This window comes from Schistocerca gregaria, chromosome X, assembly GCF_023897955.1.
Source record: "Schistocerca gregaria isolate iqSchGreg1 chromosome X, iqSchGreg1.2, whole genome shotgun sequence".
Classification (NCBI taxonomy): Eukaryota; Metazoa; Arthropoda; class Insecta; order Orthoptera; family Acrididae; genus Schistocerca; species Schistocerca gregaria.
This window is the reverse complement of record NC_064931.1, coordinates 500,330,624-500,353,464: the sequence shown is the minus strand read 5'-3', so window position 1 is coordinate 500,353,464 and position 22,841 is coordinate 500,330,624. Positions and strand designations below refer to the sequence as shown.

The 22,841-nt window shown below is 40.9% G+C and overlaps 1 protein-coding gene across 2 annotated transcripts in view; it reads right to left on the bottom strand.

Moving 5' to 3' along the window:
• Window positions 1-18,254, bottom strand: part of LOC126298974 (ATP-binding cassette sub-family C member 4-like) — a 251,855-nt gene extending 233,601 nt beyond the window's left edge. Inside the window, exons 1-2 of one of the 2 annotated variants that reach the window (XM_049990595.1) lie at window positions 18,022-18,254; window positions 14,175-14,285 (exon numbers count right to left, since the gene is read on the bottom strand). In XM_049990595.1, the coding sequence (XP_049846552.1) occupies window positions 14,175-14,285; window positions 18,022-18,095 (185 nt within the window). In that variant the 5' untranslated portion in view covers window positions 18,096-18,254. The remainder of the gene's footprint in view (window positions 1-14,174; window positions 14,286-18,021) is intronic. The other variant, XM_049990594.1, reaches the window with a different exon arrangement.
• Between the last annotated feature and the right edge of the window lie 4,587 nt (window positions 18,255-22,841).

The window sequence follows — 22,841 nt, the reverse complement described above, 5'->3', positions numbered from 1 at the left end:
CTAGCTCTGCAGATGACGAAGAAATTGAAGAAATGTATGATGAAATAAAAGAAATTATTCAGATAGTGGAGGGTGACGAAAATTTAATAGTCATGGGTGCCTAGAATTCGGTAGCAGGAAAAGGGAGAGAAGGAAACGTAGTAGGTGAATATGGATTGGGGATAAGAAATGAAAGAGGAAGCCGCCTGGTAGAATTTTGCACAGAGCGCAACTTAATCATAGCTAACACTTGGTTCAAGAATCATAAAAGAAGGCTGTATACATGGAAGAAGCCTGGAGATACTGACAGTTTCAGATAGATTATATAATCGTAAGACAGAGATTTAGGAACCAAGTTTTAAATTGTAAGACATTTTCGGGGGTAGATGTTGACTGTGACCACAATCTATTGGTTGTGACCTTTAGATTAAAACTGAAGAAACTGCAAAAAGGTGGGAATTTAAGGAGATGGGACCTGGATAAACTAAAAGAACCAGAGGTTGTACAGAGTTTCTGGGAGAGCATAAGAAGTTAATTAGCAGGAATGGGGGAAAGAAGTACAGTAGAAGAAGAATGGGTAGCTTTGAGGGATGACGTAGTGAAGGCAGCAGAGGATCAAGTAGGTAAAAAGACGAGGGCTAGTAGAAATCGTTGGCTAACAGAAGAAATATTGAATTTAATGGATGAAAGGAGAAAATATAAAAATGCAGTAAATGAAGCAGGCAAAAAGGAATACAGACACCTCAAAAATGAGATCGACAGGAAGTGCAAAATGGCTAAGCAGGGATGGCAAGAGAACAAATGTAAGGATGTAGAAGCTTATCTCACTAGGGGTAACGTAGATACTGCCTACAGGAAAATTAAAGAGACCTTTGGAGATAAGAGAACCACTTGTATGAACATCAAGAGCTCAGATGGAAACCCAGTTCTAAGCAAAGAAGGGAAAGCATAAAGTTGGAGGGAGTATATAGAGGGTCTATACATGGGTGATGTACTTGAGGACAATATTATGGAAATGGAAGAGGATGTAAATGAAGATGAAATCGGAGATACGAAACTGCGTAAAGAGTTTGACAGAGCACTGAAAGACCTGAGTCGAAATAAGGCCCCCGAAGTAGACAACATTCCATTGGAACTACTGACGGCCTTGGGAGAGCCAGTCCTGACAAAACTCTACCATCTGGTGAGCAAGATGCAGGAAACAGGCGAAATACCCTCAGACTTCAAGAAGAATATAATAATTCCAATCCCAAAGAAAGCAGGTGTTGACAGATGTGAAAACTATCAGTTTAATAAGTCACAGCTGCAAAATACTGACGCGAATTCTATAAAGACGAATGGAAAAACTAGTAGAAGCCGACCTCGGCGAAGATCAGTTTGGATTCCGTAGAAATGTTGGAACACGTGAGGCAATACTGACCTTACGACCTATCTTAGAAGCTAGATTAAGGAAGGGCAAACCTACGTTTCTAGCATTTGTAGACTTAGAGAAAGCTTTTGACAATGTTGACTGGAATACTCTCTTTCAAATTCTAAAGGTGGCAGGGGTAAAATACAGGGAGCGAAAGGCTATTTACAATTTGTACAGTAACCAGATGGCAGTTATAAGAGTCGTGGGACATGAAAGGGAAGCAGTGGTAGGGAAGGGAGTGAGACAGGGTTGTAGTGTCACCCCGATGTTATTCAATCTGTGTATTGAGCAAGCAGTGAAGGAAACAAAAGAAAAATTCGGAGTACGTATTGAAATCCTTGGAGAAGATGTAAAAACTTTGACGTTTGCCGATGACATTGTAATTCTGTCAGAGACAGCAAAGGACTTGGAGGAGCAGTTGAACGGAATGGACAGGATCTTGAAAGGAGGATATAAGATGAACATCAACAAAAGCAAAACGAGGATAATGGAATTTAGTCGAATTAAGTCGGGTGATGCTGAGGAAATTAGATTAGGAAATGAGACACTTAAAGTAGTAAAGGGGTTTTGCTATTTGGGGAGCAAAATAACTGATGATGGTCGAAGTAGAGAGGATATAAAATGTAGACTGGCAATGGCAAGGAAATAGTTTCTGAAGAAGAGAAATTTATTAACATGAAGTATAGATTTAAGTGTCTGGAAGTCATTTCTGAAAGTATTTGTATGGAGTGTAGCCATGTATGGAAGTGAAACATGGACGATAAATAGTTTGGACAAGAAGAGAATAGAAGCTTTCGAAATGTGGTGCTACAGAAGAATGCTGAAGATTAGATGGGTAGATCACATAACCAATGAGGAAGTATTAAATCGGATTGGGGAGAAGAGGAATTTGTGGCACAACTTGACCAGAAGAAGGGATCGGTTGGTAGGACATGTTCTGAGACAGCAAGGGATCACCAATTTAGTATTGGAGGGCAGCGTGGAGGGTAAAAACCATAGAGGGAGACCAAGAGATGACTACACTAAGCAGATTCAGAAGGGTGTAGGTTGCAGTAGGTACTGGGAGATGAAGAAGCTTGCATAGGATAGAGTAGCATGGAGAGCTGCATCAAACCAGTCTCAAGACTGAAGACCACAACAACAACAACAACAGTGTTCAAAAAAATGGTTCAAATGGCTCTGAGCACTATGGGGCTTAACTACTGTGGTCATCAGTCCCCTCTAACTTAGAACTATTTAAACCTAACTAACCTAAGGACATCACACAACACCCAGCCATCACGAGGCAGAGAAAATCCCTGACTCCGCGGGAACCGAACCCGGGAACCCGGGCGTGGGAAGCGAGAACGCTTCCACACGACCACGAGATGCGGGCAACAACAGTGTCAATAGGCATTTAAAAAGTGTATATTTGCACAAGAAATACCCTTTGTATGTAGTATAACAATTTGTTTATTGCCTAACAATATTAGCCCCTGACTACCAATGCATTCTGTAAAACCCACGCATCAATATTGCTTTCCATTTCTGCAGTATTTGCGGTGCAAGTTGTAGGTGACTCCTCTGTATTCACTGTCCACAAAGCCTGGTGCGAGTCCGTGGGGCACCACAATCAACCTCTCTATTTGCGAACGTACCTGTTTCTCGTAGACGTTGCTGTAATTGGACGAAAATGGTATGTGGTGGACTGAGGTGATCCAGAAAATATTCTAAGATACGTGCATTGTGCAGCTCTTCCATTAAGTCAGATCAACGTCACAGTTCAGAGTGGTGAGAATCTACACCATTTTAAACTGGAAGCTCACTCAGTGTCGCTTTTCTAAATGGTGATTGTTAGCTGCATTAAATCTAATCTTTTGCAAATAATTACACCATCTGATGAAACTACTAACAGTTTTTGCAGAAAAAGTAGCTACATTTCGATAAATATGTCCATACCAGACCATGCTGCTGTAGTTATAAAAAATTCCTGTTCTGTCTATTATCTAATAAACTATTTCATAGTTTTATAAAGCAATGTTGCTTTGTAGAGCTTTCAAAATACATTTTCCGTATTAAATTAAGTTACAATTGTAACGTAAAGTAAATAGTAACACAAAGAAATGTAGTTGAACTTGTTTTGTTTATAACTGAATAAAAATTACAGTAATACTGTGCAGGGTGTTTCAGATTTATCGTGCAGACAATTTTTCTTGGAAACAGCACGTCAGATTTTTTCGAGTAAAATGTATTTGGGACAAACCGATAAGGGCGAATAGAATGGTGAAACGTACATTTCTGGAGTTTGTTGGAAAAGAGAGAAAGCAAAATCAACTTCAAAATTCAAATGAGAACATGTGAAAAGATTATCACTGTTCAAACGAGCCTGAAAATCTCATCTCTAAAATGTGATTTCTTGTATTTCACGTCGTTTCTGGGATATAATCAAAAAACTCGACGTGGACCTGCTGAAATATATTTTATCCAATAAATACCGAGCGCACTGTTTCAGTGATAAGGTGCCTATAAGGTAAAACTGAAGCATCGTGTGTAATATTGACGAAAATGCAATGAATTTCAACTCTGAGTGAAAATAATATTTTTAGAATGTAATCTCACAACAGTGAAAGAAAATCGGAATACATAGAACTTGCCATTTAATAAATGTGGTATTCCTGACTGGCAATGCAACTTTTATATACCTTGAGGATAATGTACCAAGGAAAAGTGATGTTTCCTGATTGGTACTACAATTTAGTGACCAATTTTCGAATCACACGAAGGAATGTGCACTAGTGACTTTTGTAATCAGTTTCCAGAGTTTTCTACTGTTATTGTTGTTGTGAGACAGGAGGTTCTGCTCTGTGCTGCATTTCTAAGTATTTTTGCGTCTACACAATTTAAGTGCTGCATCATGCTCGTATATTAAAGTTATTTGGATGATGTTGTTAATTCCTCAGTTTCAGAATTTTTATGGAGAGTAAAGTTTGATATATATTTGAAACTATTTATGTTAATGTGAACTGTTAAGCCATTCGTCGTCAGTCACGTACCCTTTTGTATGTTGAAACGGAAGAAAGGCTTCTGCCATGGAACATATCATACTTGCAAAGTAGCAAATGAACTGAGTTTCTTTAGCATCTTACCAATTTTATCTGACACAAAATGGAAATTTGAATCAGTTTGCATCACCATCCACTTAAAAATGTATTTAACTTGTAACGGATCATTAGTGTAGTAGAGTAATATTGGAACAGATGGATTATTAAATACAGTATCAACATTATTTTTTGGATTGAAACAGTTTCAAAGTTCGATAGAAATAAGATACATAACCAAAGTTAAGCTTTGGAGCATTTTTCATTTTGGGAAAGCTTTGTATTTCTGGAGTAATTTTTGTAATTTCAGAAAAAGGCTGCTGCACTCAACAGATGAATGCTATCATTTAAAAATGGAATAACAAAATATATTAAACGTCTCTCACATAGGAGAAAGTATGAAACGTTTCCGCGGTACAACACTTTCTCCTATTGCATGCTGCTAGACGAATAAGATGCAAGTAATTTTGCATCGTCAAGAAACGAGGCGCACCGCTCACGACACCTTACTTACATTCTACAACATGAGGTGTTAAATTCCCGGCTGAACACAATGATTTCTGCTGTAACTACGCAAGGTATTTTTATTAAACTGTGTATCACACACTACAAGCGAATAGTAACAAATTTCACAGCTACATAGTACGTTACATAACGAAGGAAATGATTCGTACAGCATTTTTCGCCTCAAGAAACTTATTCACAATCTAATCGTAAGCACGGTCACCCAAACCTGCCTATACCGTTAAGTAGTGAACTTCCTTTATTATCATTCCCTTTATGACCGAATGCCAGACAACACCATGTGACGTAATTGTGTTAATTTCTTCGCTCTTCTCGACTGGGAACCTCTATCTATATGTAATCGATTGACTTAGGAGGGAGGATTTCTCCACATCATCACCTAAATATTGTGTGTTCAGAGTTGGTCCCAATGTAAAATAAGTCACTTTCGGCCACTATATGCAGGGTAATCACGGGAACTCGTCTATAGATTTTGATATGGTTTTGTCTAATAGATACACTGACTCACGATGAAAATTTTTGTGTGTAATTTAGAAATAATTCATATAAATTGTCTGAATAATGATTAATTAAATTTCCTCGTCACTGTAAAAACAATTCCTATTCCATCGTCACCTGGAAAACAACCGCCACAACACGAGAGAGCGGCAGTGATTTGAGAGAGCTGCAAGCACTTAGAATTGCAAATGACACTAGCGGTAGAGTGTGTGGCCGGAAATCGAAATATGTTGGAATGGAATTCTTGTTGGGCCACTTTCTTTCACTTTAATTTTTAACCTAGGATTCACCTCTCAATGTTCTGGAAATACGCCAGGAACGAAACGTGGCTTAGACTACACATAAGTCTGCAGAGGCATTTTTCCCGGTTGAGATGCAGCTTTGCTTCGTTTATATAAAGAAAGTCTTGCACCGCTAGAGCACATGAGTCAACTTGTAGCTTTCAGATTTCCTTGAATAATCAAACATAGATGCGAGCATAATTCTTTGCATGGTAGGGTGAAAATTCTGCCGCGAAGGGTCCGTGACACTAAATTGCGGCACTAAGTCTCAGTAATTAACCTGTGCGTACTAAGCTTTGCAACAGGATTGTTGTCACGCCTACACATTTACAGTGAGTGTTCTTTTATTTTTCTTGTTATTTCTTTGTGGTCTTCAGACTTGGTTCAGCCAGCCTCCGATGTATAATATGTTATAAATCTTCGTTACATTTTAAACTGAATTCCTATGCTCGCATGTTTTTGTGCATTCATGGTAATCTCAGGAAGTAGAGATTTTGATACAGTTATTATTAACAGAAACATCGATTTACGAGAAAGTTTTGCGTATATCTCTACTTGTATAAAATGAAGTTCCCTGCTCGCTTCTTTTTGTACATTCAGGTTAATCTGAGGAACTGCTGTAAAGATTGTCTCTAAGCACTATGGGACCTAACATCTGAGGTCATCAGTCCCCTAGACTTAGAACTACTTAAACCTAACTAACCTAAGGACATCACCCACATCCATGCCCGAGGCACGATTCGAGCCTGCGACCGTAGCGACTGAAGCGCCTAGAACCGCTGGAACACAGCGGCCAGATTGCTGTAAAGATTGTGTAACGATTTTTATTAATGTGTCAGACTGAATTATGAAAAAGGTTTATGTATATTTTCTTCCTTTCTACGCAAATAAACTGAAGTCACCTGCTCGCTTCTTTCTGTATATTTTGTCTAATCTCAGGAACTACTGTAGAGATTATGATAAGAGTTTTATTAATAGGTAGACTGACATATGTGGAATATTGGTGTACGTAATTTATAAATATTTCGAGGCAAATTGGGAAAATAGAAAGAAGTAGTCAATTGCCAGTGTGAAAACGATGGAATCTAGTGGTGAATGGCAGATCTCCTTGGACTCACAGCTCGGCAAGGCACAACTCTACCATTCATGTAACGACAATATGCGGAATGTGTTCGGCGCTGTGTGCTCAGTGTGCACACGCCTTAATGTGTTCCAATATTATTTGTTTGGACACTTTCAAATTATAATGGAGACTGGGAAACGAGCCTCCAATGGGCAGAAAGAGATTCAGACATTACAAAGATCATAAAGACGTGGACACAATCTTATTGAATGGGACTCCGAAATTTCTCGCAGACGAACACAGAAGATTTAGAAATACTTGTACATATGACTGATGGAAGCATTTCGAAATATGATGATAATTTCAGACAACCAGTTTCTGCTTCCCTCAGATTAGCAATGACAATTCATATCATTAATTCAGTGCAAATTCTTCGAACAATGAGCAGTGAGTTACTCACCTTGGAAGTACCGTAATAAATATGACCAATAACGAGGAGATAACCATCTCATTGTGCGATGCGAAGCTTATAATGTGAAAGAATCAAATATTATAACCAATAATTTCCCTGCAATCGTTTGAGAACAACTGCATTGCGAGAAAAATGTGAATCTAAAATATGTGGTCTTTCATATTTTATGCTGTAGTAAAATATTTTCTGAAAAATTAATTCAGCAACATACCCTTGTTTAAATACATTTTGCTCTTTCAACAGTGCAGCAGATGATTTGACATTCAGCTTTCTACTTTCCTTCAGTGAAACCTAAACGGAGATAAATTCCTTTATGTGGCATGGAGAAAAAGTCAGCCAAAACAGTCCATGACAAAGAATTGCGGCAATAAGTCCTAATAACGCAGCACAGCACGTACTAAACTTCACAACAGGAGCGCTGTAGCACGAGCTGAACATGTATATCGTGTCATTTTTTTCTTATCTTTCTTTTATTTGTGCCACCTCAGTTATCCTTCAATACATATTGAATCCTCATACATACCCCCATTGTTCCCATACAAAATGTTGTAAACATTATGTGGTTGTAAACATTTTATGTACATCACAATATGCTCCCATCAACGCCGTGAGATTTCACTCCAAACGCCAGTTCTAGATGGAGAACACAACATTCATGCCACTGGTAACCTTCCTGGCGCATGCTGCTTACATCGCTTTAGTTACATGAAAGCGATGATATTCAATTACCTAATATTTTAAACAAAATACGCGACGCCAGACAACTTATCCGGCCATAGATAATTAATGTCATCCATGTGAGGCTCGTCATTTTCCAAGTACTTCATAAACATAACAGTGATGTCATTACTTGTGGTAGAAAGAGCACATGAGTGTTCTCTGTTTACATTAGGGCACCAGCCAAATGAGCGGTCAATTTACATCAGGGTCAAAGGATATGATGGCCATTTTGTTCACAAGTTACATAACTGTTTATGCAATGATGATAGGCCAGTTGGCCATTTTGTTTACGTAAGGAGATCTGGCAACCATACAGGCTTGAGCTCTTATGGCCAAGCGATAGGGTAACATGTGTTTCAATTTCCCGCCGTTTTTAAGTCATCCAGTTGGGCTTGAGAAGTGCGGGAGGAGGTAGGGATGAGGGGAGAGGGATGATCTTCAATGTAACGTGAATTTGTTTACATAAGGAGATCTGGCAACAATGCAGACTGCGCCTGTAGGTGCTCTGCCCCGTTACCTTGGGAACGCCTCGTCATACTGACAGGTATGCTCATACTGCCAAGTTCAGTGTAAATTTTTGGGCACTGAAATAAAATCACATACCCTCTCAACTTGCGAAGTTTCATTTTATTTCATCCTTCCCTTGTGAGTGCTTCAGTTTTTTGTCAGGCAATATACACCAACCACATTCGGTTTAACATTTATTTTAATATTTTATGATGATTTTCTTTTTTGTGGATAATTTTTGAAGTTCCTCAGATTCTATTTTGAACCACTGAATCATACTGAAAATCGATCTTCTGTGTCACTGTACATTGTAATGATGATCATTTCTTTCATAAGAAACTTCGTAATTTTGACGTTGGGCCTGGTTGACCTCGTACACATGATGTCACAAGCCACTGTAATAAAAGAAGCCCCCTCGTTTGAAAGTGGGCAGTTACGGCCAGTTCTGCAGGTTGCTCAGTGAGTTAGGCCAGTTACGCTACTGGCCATAAAAATTGCTTCACCACGAAGACGACGTACTACAGACGCGAAATTTAACCGACAGGAAGAAGATGCTGTGGTATGCAAATGATTAGCTTTGCAGAGCATTCACACAAGGTTGGCGCCGGTGGCGACACCCACAACGTGCTGACATGAGGAAAGTTTCCCACCGATTTCTCATACACACACAGCAGTTGACGGGCGTTGCATGGTGAAACGTTGTTGTGATGCCTCGTGTAAGGGGGAGAAATGCGTACCATCACGTTTCCGACATTGATAAAGGTCGTATTGTAGCCTATCGCGAATGCGGTTTATCGTATCGCGACATTGCTGTTCGCGTTGGTCGAGATCCAATGACTGTTAGCAGAATATGGAATCGGTGAGTTCAGGAAGATAATACGGAACGCCGTGCTGGATCCCAACGGCCTCGTGGCCTCGTATCACTAGCAGTCGAGATGACAGGCATCTTATCCGCATGGCTGTAACGGATCGTGCAGCCACATCTCTATCCCTGAATCAACAGATGGGAACGTTTGCAAGACAACAACCATCTGCACGAACAGTTCGACGACGTTCGCACCAGCATGGACTATCAGCTCGGAGACTATGGCTGCTGTTACCCTTGACTCTGCATCACAGACAGGAGCGCCTGCGATGGTGTACTCAACGACGAGCCTGGGTGCACGAATGGCAAAACGTCATTTTTTTGGGATGAATCCAGGTTCTGTTTACAGCATCATGATGGTCGCATCCGTGTTTGGCGACAACGCGGTGAACGCACATTGGAAGCGTGTATTGATCATCGCCATACTGGCTTATCACCCGGCGTGATGGTATGGGGTGCCATTTGTTACACGTCTCGGTCACCTCTTGTTCGCATTGACTGCACTTTGAACAGTGGACGTTACATTTCAGGTGTTTCAAGACCTGTGGCTGTACCCTTCGTTTGATCCCTGCGAAACCCTACATTTCAGTAGGATAATGCACGGCCGCATGATGCATGTCCTGTACGGGCCTTTCTGGATACAGAAAATGTTCGACTGCTGCCCTGGCCAGCACATTCTCCACATCTCTCATCAACTGAAAACATCTGGTCAATGGTGGCCGAGCAACTGGCTCGTCACAATACGCCAGTCACTACCCTTGATGAACTGTGGTATCGTGTTGAAGATGCATGGGCAGCTGTGCCTGCACACGCCATCCAAGCTCTGTTTGACTCAGTACGCAGGCGTATCAAGGCCGTTATTACGGCCAAAGGTGGTTGTTCTGGGTACTGATTTCTCAGGATCTATGCACCCAAATTGTGTGAAAATGTAATCACATGTCAGTTATAGTATAATGTATCTGTCCATTGAATACCAGTTTATCACCTGCATTTCTTCTTGGTGTAGCAATTTTGATGGCCAGCAGTGTACTAGCACAGTGAGGTAGCAATAGCTTCAGATGATACTGTGCGTCTTTGATTTTATCAATCGATATGATATATGAAGAGTTTCTCTATTTACAACATATTTTCTTTCCAATTAAATACAGAAGATTTAGTAAAATATTTTTGCCCTGTGTGTGCCAGGTAGTGTATCTGGATTTCCCATGAGAGTGACGTTCATGAGGATGTTGGGCAACGGAGGATCGATAGCAAGTGGATCTGGCCAGCGGCTGCTCACAGCATACGAATAATGCTATGTCATGTGGCACGTTACAGAGGCACTATACAACTGATTCTGTGGTTCGAGGTCAGTCGCATTGGCAGCAGCCTCTCCTCCATGTGGTTCTCTATGTATCTGAATGGTGATGTCAGTGACTTCTTTCCGGAGGATACAGTGGGAGGGACTTTTATTTCCTCTCTGCTGTCACATTGGCCTATTTCCAGCAGCAAATATTTAAATCCCCTGAATCCCAAGCCCATTTTGTCTGTGATTTTCTCCTTGACAGATACTCCAAGAATACGTTGAAGTACTACAGACTGGAAGTTAATAATTATAGACGTAGGAGTTCCTCAGTGGTCAGTGGTACGGAGCGAGGTTCCGTATTCAGGATATGTGCGGCTCAAATCCTAGTCCAGTCACTCAAATTTAATTTCCGTGATTTTCATGAAACTCTGCAGGTGGGTACCGGGATAGTTGATTAAGAAAAAAAAAAAGAAAAAAAAGGTTGCAAATATTTTCCCAACCTTGTGTAATAAGAGCATGCGCTCTTTATCTACCGACGTCGACATCAATTGAAAAGTAATTCTGATCTTCAGTTGGATCCGTAACTGACTGACGAGAAATCTATATATAAGAGTAAACTTGACGAGAAATCTTTATGTAAGATTAACTACTACCTCCATGAAAGGTGAGAGTGGATTGAGCAGAACGCTACTGTAACAATTTTGTTTCTAGCAAACGTACAGCCTTTCTTACGCTTCAAAAGTTTTCCGTTATTTACGCTTCTAATTCTAAGGCTCTTACGTTTTTTAAAACCCGTTTTTAATATTGTTGTCAATGGTATTATAAGTCCACCAACCTCTATTTCTCATGTTTTGTCTCCTTTCACCACTCTTTGATTTAATTTCCAGTTATCGTCTTGATTTCACTTAAAAGTACATTTAAATATATCCCTGTATCACTATTTTTTGCTTTGTTTCCTCCATCCGCAGTGATTACAATTTTTATATTTCTTTTTTCCCGTCGTGCAGAACTCCAGTCCGTTCCGTCCTTTAATGTATTCCATTGTTCCCCACCAGGTTTATCTTCGGCACTTACTGACCTTCAGCGGAATTTTTGGTAAACTTTTAACTAATATAATTATTTATTTTACTAGAATCTCGTTTTTGTGCCATGTCTTCTTCTTATTCATAGAATCACAGGAAGGCTAAACTGTTACCACATTTAATGTTAAATGATGTCTTCATTTGAGTGAATTTGTCGTTACAGTAACATTTGTTTTTAAATCTGTCTAAATTTGTAGCCTAGTGGTTAACAAGTAACGTCTCAATATAAGTTTCAACAGCTCCCTGGCTGAATTGCTTGACGGTCAAATAATATTTTTTTTTACGTTATGAGACTTTCAATTCTGACAATGGCAAGTTACGTCGTGGTTAAAATTTCGGCTTGAACTGAGAGACGATTAGGACATATAACCTCTAACAACTACATCTAGTTATAAATTCAGACCAGCCGTAGAATTGACGACTCATGTACGTTAATCTACCTGTTCTCTCCCTGAGTCTTTATCTAATGCTTCTCTTGCTTGCTTCTACTGTTAGAAATTTTAAAAAAAAATCGCACATACAAATTTGCTTGAAGTGTTTGAAGACCTTGCTAAAGATTATCTCTTTCATTCTTTCACGAACAGTAAATTTTCTGTTAATCCTACTCTCTACTAAGACATTTCACATTCACACTACAATGCATATATGAAACTTTGGTGTGTTGTATACTATTATAAACTTTCCTAAATCTTTGTCGCTCTGATTAAATGTTTTTTTTTTTAAATGTCTGACGTCAAAGAGAGAAAATAAATCGCTAAGAGGTTTCATGGTGTAGGCATATTTTTGGTTGTGATACACGTAATCCTATCGATGTGCTTATGACAGAGAGTGATACACTTTTCTGTCTTTTATGTTTTTAACGAGTTGAAGCGAATGATGGCAGCTGGTCGCCAACTGTACCATCTTTTCATTTTAATTCGCTTGCCTTGTCCATATCCAGCTTCAACTTATTCCTCTCGCTCTCTGTACACATTATAATTTTCTCGACATCTACGAATTTTAAACAGTCCTCATTCTAGCTGTTGAGGGCAAGTGTTTCATTCCCGGTAGTTGAACCCAATAAAGCTCTAACATAGACATCTAGCTGACGTCCACAAAATCATGGGAAAACGTTGCGATTGAGTGAAGAAATCGTGAAAGCAAACTACCATGTTTTTTGAGAATATATTTTACAACATTAGAGGAATGATTTCATATTGTACTCTACTTACTTATGTTACTGATCGTTACAGAAGAATCTACGTTTAAAACTTCGCAGATTCGTCTGCTATAGCACACTGTATCTTAGGATACCGGAATAGTATACAACCAACATCGGTTCCTTACTGAGTTCTTGTATTACAAATACTTGTCGTCTTTGATATTTTAATACGGAATGCTTTCGCTGAAACTGATGTTAATGGGCATACAGATTGAAATACGCAATTGCAGCGGGAAAAGGTAATCTCCTCTTCGATGAACGCGCCGAGCGTTTCCGCTGAGTCGTCTTTCTCGGTCAAGAACAGTAGGTAACTCCTGCAGCACGTGACCTTCTCGTTTCACGGCAGACGCTCACCCGAGGTTATTGCCTGCTTCACAGCAAGAGAAAAACTTGCGCCATGGTGCTGGTCGGAGTAGTGACCCAGGCGAATTCTTGTAGAGCTGGCAATGAGACCAAGGAGAGCCTTTCAGGAAACCGGAGCTATGCGGAAAGGCGCTGCGACCAAGGCCAGCCCGTGCAGGGTGTGCTGGTCCACACCTCACGAAAGCCCAACTCCGTCCACTTGAAAGGCACATAACCAGTGAACGTGCACCTGTAATTTAGCCGAGCAGTGAAGCCATCTACTCCTTTATGAATAAAGGATTCACATCGGTATGAGAAACACTGCAATTCCGTCGCAGAGAGGATTATCTTAGCCCAGGTTAAACGAAGAAAAAACGAATACGTTCAAGAACTATGAATCTAGTTGTACCTGACACGTTTCACACAGATGAAATTATTTGCAAGTTTCTAACGTCAGTTGAAAAAGCGAAAATGTGTTTCAGGGAAAGTTAAATACAGCAGTTATCTGTCTGAAGGTTAAATTGAATATCACAGTGTTACACTAGGCACTCTACTGGCGACTGCAGGTATGGTTTGCATTCTGTCGATTTAGGAACTGTCTTCCAGGGAGACAGTCATAGGTATGTTATAGCTTAAAGTGGAGTACGAATAACGGCCTAACTTTCCACGCACACAAAGCATTGCAAAATAAATCTATGGAATGAATTGTTGTCGAATACTGAACACTCAGATTTTTAAAATGAGTTTTACCAACTGAACGACTTATAATTTGCAAGATGTTGTTGAGACTATGGAGGGCAGCTATCGTGATTAAATTGAATGTCTGGTACTGTGATGTAAAAATTACGGAAACTTATGAATCTTACCTCTCGAGCTCATCTCCAAGGCGCTTCGACTTGTCGGTTTCCAACGGCTCACGTAAATCCTCTTCGGTGAGAGATTCCTTGTAGCTTTTCCACGCAAGCTTTCTCATCCACCTGCGAAATAAATTTGTTTTCGTTATTTTAAATTTCTTCAGGACTAAGGTTTAGAGCTTACTCAAGCGTTTTGTGAGTCACGTAGGATATCATTGGTGTCAGTCCTGACTTAGTTAACAACATAGGTGAAACTTTTTATCCAAATATGTACCTAAGGACATCACATACATCCTGCCTCAGCAGCCAGATACACTTATGACAATTGCGGCCAGAGATGCCGTGATGCCATTGGCTTAACAAGGCATATGAAAAAATGCAACCCATAAACACACAGACACTGCAACAGTCTTCTACCAGATGTCGTGGCCAATATATATATATAGTTATAATTTTATTATATATGTCAATATCTAGTTTTTATACGAGACATATGGTCAGATATACGTAAGTGGAAGCTATAGGTGTATGAACAATATTAGTGTACATATGAGTTGCTGAAATTGTAAGCTACGAGTACAGGGCACATGAGCAGTGGGTAATAAGCACACAACGAACGACAGCTATTTTTACATTTGTAACTTAATACAACAACTGACATTATTGTTCTCTCGGTTGACTACACAATCGAAACAGGATGATATAATCCTGCAACTGTCTACATTGTCTGCCTTTGTTTTCTTTTCAGCACCAGTTTTCACAAAATAAAACAAATTAAAAATAAAACAAGTCACAAACTTAAAAGTCGAATGTGCAGAAAAAAAACCGCAGCATAAAGCTATTGGTCACGCTGGTGCCTACCAGCTTCATAGTGCGTAAATGTTATTCTTTTTTTAAAAAAAGCTGCTCTCATACGCCGGCCGGGGTGGCCGAGCGGTTCTAGGCGCTACTGTCTGGAACCGCGAGACCGCTACGGTCGCAGGTTCGAATCCTGCCTCGGGCATGGATGTGTGTGATGTCCTTAGGTTAGTTAGGTTTACGTAGTTCTATGTTCTAGGGGACTGATGATCTCAGAAGTTAAGTCCCATAGTGCAAAGAGCCATTTGAACCACACGGCTGCTGTCTGCTGTTGACTTACACAACACATAATTTCCATTTGAAGTTGTGGCATACCAGCTCAATGCACCATGAAAAAATAAAAATCAGTCTTATTGAGTTTCTTTTTCTGCCCAAGTGATCACACTCTGAAGTTATTTACAAATATAGAATATAACAAAAACTTTCTCTTTACATTTGTTCGAAGCGCAAGTGGAAAGAGTGATCTTTTTGTGTTGATGCAGATTACAGCGGTCAAAAATTCTGCCAGGAGATATTCCTCTGAGACTGCCAATGAAGAAGCTGAAATAATCCCTTTTCATAAAAATCATTATTCTCTGTCAGATTCAAAATATTACAAAAAGGTATTTACAAGTACGTTTTTCTTGAATGGTTTATATTTTCAGCGGGAAATTTCAGTGCAGAGACATTTTCCTTGTGAAGAATAAATTGTGTTGCATATGGAAGATGATACTTCAGTATTCGCAACAACAGCCGCAACTCAATCACAACACAACACAATCAACGTCAAAAACATATCCTTGTTAAACGAAATCAGAAATTAAAAGAACGAGGCAGCCCCATAGTAATACTTGAGGCTTACGAAACGGGGTAGAAAGTACGGTTTGTTATTCTAACTAGCATCGCGAACTTTTCTACGTTTGCCAGAAGGATACTGCGTAACATTTAATGGTCTCACCAAGTTCTCAACAATCTACGGCTATTGTGAAACACTCACGTCGTTTTCTTGGAAAGGACAAAGGCAGCAAAGACAGACATGGATTACTCGAGTACGGCCTCGGATAATTGACCCCGTATATTCCGGTAACTTCTGTAGGTATCTTATCACAGGAACTTTGCACAGAAGAAATTAAATTACCATCACAGAAATAAACAATACATTTTTACCTCAGTTTATGAATGACATATATAGCTTTTAAGCATCGAAAAACGCGTTCAGTAACGTATCGAGTCTGTGATAGCGTGTTTTGCCTTCGCACAGACATGGCGTGATACTAAAAAGATTTATTAGATGTTACGTTGATAAACGTTACTTAATAACCTAAGTAACGTGCCATCTTCATTTGAGGAATGGTTTTATTTATACAGTTTTTAAAACTTTTCATGTTTTTTGAAACAGATAAATTGGTTTTCGTCGGCTTAACCTCAACAGAAATACGTTCGAAGTTAATGTAGCTTTATAAAGAGTTTGCTGTTTCATTTTCTACCGTTTGCAAATGATTGACTGAATTCAAACGTGCTGTATTTCTCTTGAAGAGAGCTCACTCGGAAAACGGGAACCACGGATGAAAACACTGAGAAACACGATATTTGAAGTTTGCCGATTAGGACACACCTGACGCTATCGGTGTATGTGAAAAAACCAGCATGGTACATTTTGTATAAAAATGTAACATTAGGACAGGTTTGTAGAATGTAGGTGACGCATTTTCTGAATAGTGGCCGAAAGCGAAAGCAATTATTTAGTAAATTATTCTGTCCATACGATCTGGTCGAAAACGATTTTAATCCAATGAAGATATTATGATAGCGCAACTGGGTATTTTTCAGTCATTGTGGAATGGCACTTGAGGGATGCAATCTGCTCACTGAAAAAAATACTGAGCAAACTTCATTGCTCTGAAAGAGGCCTCCGTCGAAAAAATTTCATGTTCAATCTAAGGAACAGTATCTTCCACCGACAGACATCGCTGCTCGGAGGACGCAAACAGCACCTGAGTGTCTGCAAGTAGCAGAGAGCCGGGATCGAGTTCTTCTGCAGCACAGAGTGTTCAATTTGCACTTACAGTCGAAGCAGCCTATACTCGGCAGAGAGTAAAATAATTCAGTCTCCCCCCCCCCCATAGTTTTTCCAGATCGTTCCTATACGATAGTACTCTGTTCATTATTAATAATGCAGATTTAATATTATACAGATTCACAACATTATTATTAATTTTTATTCTTAAGCCACAGTTAATAATATAAGCTATTATTAATATTTCTCATTAATTAAACGTATTTTATATTAAGTTCATGTAGCAATATCATCCTCTTTCGCACTGGAAATAGTAACATTATAACCTACTGTATTAGTGTTTCAAGGAGAACACAGCTGATTTATGCAACACTACAATGCTACAGATTTTTTTAAAACAGTGAATACATTTTCACCATGTACTCGTAAAGCGTAACGCGCACTGCACTAGCAGGTGAAGCACGGCGGTGTGTCTTTTCTACCGGGGCTCGCTGAGCGTATTAACCCCCGAGTCTCTAGTACGACGACCAGGTAGGATGCGATTTCCTCCCGGTTTACCACAGCTGTCTTGGCGACCACGTCCGAAGCTCTGTTTCGAAAGTACATCACCTGAGGTATTAGACAAACAAAACACAGCGAACACAGTGTGCAGGATTCGCAGACTGATTGGGCACACACACGCTCTTCAGTCCTCGGTTAAATATCACAATATGGTCGCAAGTAAGGAATCTGGCAAAAAAAAAGCTTGCTACGTCAGAGACAAAGAGTGGGATCAGTGGTATCACAGAACGAGGTATAAAGAAGAAGCGAACACTCCAAAGACAGCCACTGAACTACAAACGGATACAAACTCAATTTTTAGAATGCTTCTGGTAATGTCCAGGTAAATGTCTCAGTGTGCACGACACAGTGATATGCTTCCCGTTTGCCACAGCGTGAGGTAAGACGTGCGATTTTCCACGATCTTCGGTCTTCCTTTGCGGCAGTTAGTTGCAGCTGACTTACCAGAAGAAAAGCTTGGAGACGTGCCCGGCGGACGCCTTGGGGCTGGGCCCGGGGAACGGCTTGGCGGCGTTCATCGCGTGTGGTCAGCGCGCCCGCCGCGACGCTTACTATGCCAGCAGCCAGCAGCCGGCCGGCCCTCGCTGACGGACCGTAGCCTTGAAAACGCTTTCGCTGTAAAATCCACCAGCGCGTCGCCGAGACCTGTTGCGTGCGCGAGGGACGGCTTTGCTCTTGCAGGGAGGGGCGCCGCGGGCCGCGCTCGCTGCACTGCCGTTGCTCACGAGCCGCGTTTGGCGTTGAGCCTAGTTCGTGACGAGCCGTCTCACTTGCGACAATCTTCGAAGACGTTCTCTCGCTTGTCTCTATCTATTATTACATGTAGTGTTTCAAGATGAAAGAAGCATACAGTGGTCGGACAAAAATATGGGAACACCTCGAGGTGCAGGTGCTAGGCAAGCCTGCAGATTGCACTGTTCTATTTGACAACGAACGGCACCTGTGCAACGAGGTCAATACGTAGCAAGTGTCAGTCGCTTTCAGAACTGTGTAGTCGTGGGTGCATTGTGTCGGAGCTAAGTGCTCGTGTGATGGGTGCTTCTGTACCCAAGGTAGCCGAAGTGGTTGCTGTTTCAAGAGGTACTGTATCGAAGATTTCTACCGTATACAGTAAAACTGGCATAACATCATCTGCTTAGTCATAGTGCGGACGAAAGTGTGTGTTCCGTGATCGTGACAGACGGACACTGAAAAGGATTGTGACCAAAACTAAAGAGGACCACAGCTGCGAGAATCACTGCGGGATGGGTACCGGAGTCGAGAAACCTGTAAGCACCAAAACAACTCGAAGGGAGCTCCATAAGTTGCGAATTGCCACACATCAGAGATGCAAATGTCTGTAACTTGAAATCGCGGTGCCGAAGCCATAAAAAGTGGACTATGGAGCAATGGAGGAAAGTCATTTGGCCGGATGATCTTGTTTCACACTGACCGAGTTTATGTTCCAAGAGTGAAAATATCACATATCGTGGTATTCCACGGGCCACGTTGTTACTCTTGGAGTGTCGCACTGCTGCCAATGATTATGTGCCATACTGGCTGATCAGCTCCATCCCATGATACAAAGTTTGTTTCCCAATCGTGAGGTTGTGTTCCATGGCGATGTGACTCCTGCTCACACAGCTCGCTTTGTCAAGGACTAGTTTTGTAAGCATGGGAATGAATTTTTGAATCACCTTTGCCCACCCCAGCCAACAGATCTGAATATTATTGAGCCTCTGCGGATTACTTTGGAGGGAAAGACTATCCATCTCCATCATCGTTACCTGAAATTGCCACTATTTTGCGAGAGGAATGGTGTGAGGGTCCAATGGAAACCGTACAGGACTTGTATTTATCCATTCCGAGATGAACTGAGTTATTTTGGGTGCCAACGGCTTTCATATACGTATTAGGCATGGTGATGTGGTGTTTGCGGTGTTTCCATATTTTTATCCACAGCCTGTAACTTATGAGGTGCCAGCATGCACAATTTTGCGCAGAAAGTAAGCACACCATACAAAACAATGAATCATCCGCCTGTGAATTCATGCTAAAAACGTAGAACACCTCTTCTAGCCACGATAATGACATCAGTTCGGCGAGAAATAGAGTCCATTAGTTTCTTCATGTATGCTACGTGCCGTTCCCTCGTTTATAATTACGTCCCATAGTTATATCAGATTACTTGAATGATGATTGCTGCGTATCACCAGCTGTTCTAATGTTCTCATATATTTTCTGTGGGATTAAGATCTGCTGATTTTACGGAGCAGTAGAGGTGCTACGGGTTGCATGAGTGATCAAACAGAAAATGTAAGTGTGTGAGTAAAGCTATTGCCATCTTGGGAAACAGAAGTGTCCACAGCTCACTCATCGCGAGGATGTAAAAGTTAGGGTCACAACTGGTCGCCGGGACTGTTGATATAATTATCCTGGAGAATATTCACAATAACATGTATGAGTGGGCCCAAGTCATGGTACGATAAACTCTCCCAAAACAGCACAGAACCACCTTTGGCCTGTACTGTTTCCTTCATACTTTGCAGGTTAAACACCTCATTGGACCATCAGTGTACCAAATACTTTTCATAAAGACTTAATGTCGGACCACACCAAATGTCTCTAGTCGGCTAGGGTGCAGTTTCTGTATTGTTTGGCCCACTGAAGACGTGCAGATTTATGTGACACTCCATGCTAGGCTTAGCGCATTGTCCGTTCGCACACTAGTTTATATGGACCTACACTCACTGACGGCAGCCACTCTGGTATGATTTGATTATCATTAGAAAGGTGTGACACCAGCTTCCAGACCCAGCCGGCCAGAATCTTTTTGTAGCCACTGTTCTTATGTTGCGGTATATATCTTTTGAAGTAACGTTGGTCAGTGCGCCTTGATAAACAATCAAGTCGGGTTATTTGATTCACAGTGCGGTCATAGGAACGTCCAGAGACGATAATTCCTTTCTGCTATTCTGTAACTTGGTAAAGTCGACACATCCCACTGGACTGATTCCATACAACTGAATGGCGCGCGCGCGCGCGCGCACACACACACACACACACACACACACACACATACACACACACACCAGTGTAGGGTCCCATGCCTCCTGGTTCCATTTTTACACCTTCTACATCGGTCCAAAGCGACCAGGTTGCTCTTTTAAGAGGATGACTAACATTTTGTCAGATAAGCTTATAAACTCTGTCACTATTTCCCAGATATGGTTTTTTGAAACTCGCAGATGCAGTCAAGGGGTACATTGGCATCCAAAACTCTCCTAATACTCTTGGAGACTGATACTCATAAAACATAAAGAGCCGGCCGGAGTGGCCGAGCGGTTCTAGGCGCTACAGTCTGGAACCGCGCGACTGCTACGGCCACAGGTTCGAATCCTGCCTCGGACATGGATGTGTGTGATGTCCTTAGGGTAGTTAGGTTTAAGCTGTTCCAAGTTCTAGGGGACTGATGACCTCAGAAGTTAAATCCTATAGTGCTCAGAGACGTTTGAACCATTTTTGAAACATAAAGCTGTTTACTTCTACATCTACATCTACATCCATACTCCGCAAGCCACCTGACGGTGTGTGGCGGAGGGTACCTTGAGTACCTCTATCGGTTCTCCCTTCTATTCCAGTCTCCTATTGTTCGTGGAAAGAAGGATTGTCGTTATGCCTCTGTGTGGGCTCTAATCTCTCTGATTTTATCCTCATGGTCTCTTCGCGAGATATACGTAGGAGGGAGCAATATACTACTTGATTCCTCGCTGAAGGTATGTTCTCGAAACTTCAACAAAAGGCCGTACCGAGCTACTAAGCGTCTCTCCTGCTGAGTCTTCCACTGGAGTTTTATCTATCATCTCCGTAACGCTTTCACGATTGCTAAATGCTCCTGTAACGAAGCGCGCTGCTCTGCGTTGGATCTTCTCTATCTCTTCTATCAACCCTATCTGGTACGGATCCCACACTGCTGAGCAGTATTCAAGCAGTGGGCGAACAAGCGTACTGTAACCTACTTCCTTTGTTTTCGGATTGCATTTCCTTAGAATGAATCTCAGTCTGGCATCTGCTTTGAAGACCATCAACTTTGTATGATCATTCCATTTTAAATCACTCCTAATGCGTACTGCCAGATAATTTATGGAATTAACTGCTTCCAGTTGCTGACCTGCTTGTTTGTTGTTCACATTTCCAGCGCTGTGAACGGACTTACAGAAGACCATTTGTTGTTCTTCAGCCTTTGATTTAAGACAGTTAAAAGAAGATGGTGTCGTCTATGTACTGGAGTAGTTACACGTGAACGGGTGATTTTGTAATGACAACAGTTTATAGGACACGAAAAATTTTTAACATGAAAGTTACTAGACGGACGTTAGCAATTATATGCGATGTACTAGAGCCGGTGTTGCTTATTATTACACAGAATGAACGATTAGAAAGGGTGGTCGGAATACCACATGTTATCTAGTCTTCTTTCAGTGTCCAGGAATAGGAAAATAAAGTTTAGTATTTGTGACGTAGCTAGTAGAAAAGGTGGATCAAGTGCAACAATTGATCATCGGTGAATAAAGTTGGACTATGTAATCACGAGTGGGAGGCCCCGTTAGGCGAGAATGAATTACAGGATCTTGCTGAAGAACGATGTAAAGTTGATGAATCAGCTAGGAAATATTTCACTGAGACGTTTGTTAGCTTTAAGGAAGAAAAGGATTTTTGAGCCTTTTCAAGGATCAGCGTAGAATCAAGTGTAAAAATAACGTCATGAGGACACCACGTAGACTAACACGGAGGGTATTTACTTCATTTAAGACTTCTGGAACGACTGGCAGGTCGCGGTCAATATACAAAACTGATCACTGACGTTTCTTCCTCATCTAAAGGAGATATTTTCAGTGATTAATCGCCAACTTCATCCATAGCTCAAGGGGGCCTCGATTTTGTAAGCGCATTATGAACTCGGTAGAAGTCACCGCCGTACGTCTCTTGATACTGAATATGTGGTTATCTGTGGATGGAGTCATTGTTCTCGATTAGAATTGATCGATCGATATTCTCTTACTGCAGAGTCGGCATCCGTATTTAATTTAGCACCGTCTTTTTTCTGTTAAAATTGTCTTGATGTTTATACAGTTCTATTGCTTCTCCGCATCAGCGTGCATGATAAGATGGCGGTCATGAAATAAAATTTAGTAATGAAATGACAAAATTTCAGACAGTTTGCTGGTCTTATTCAGATTTGATTTTATGTATATAGACTGAGGTGGCGAGCGAAATGTAAACTG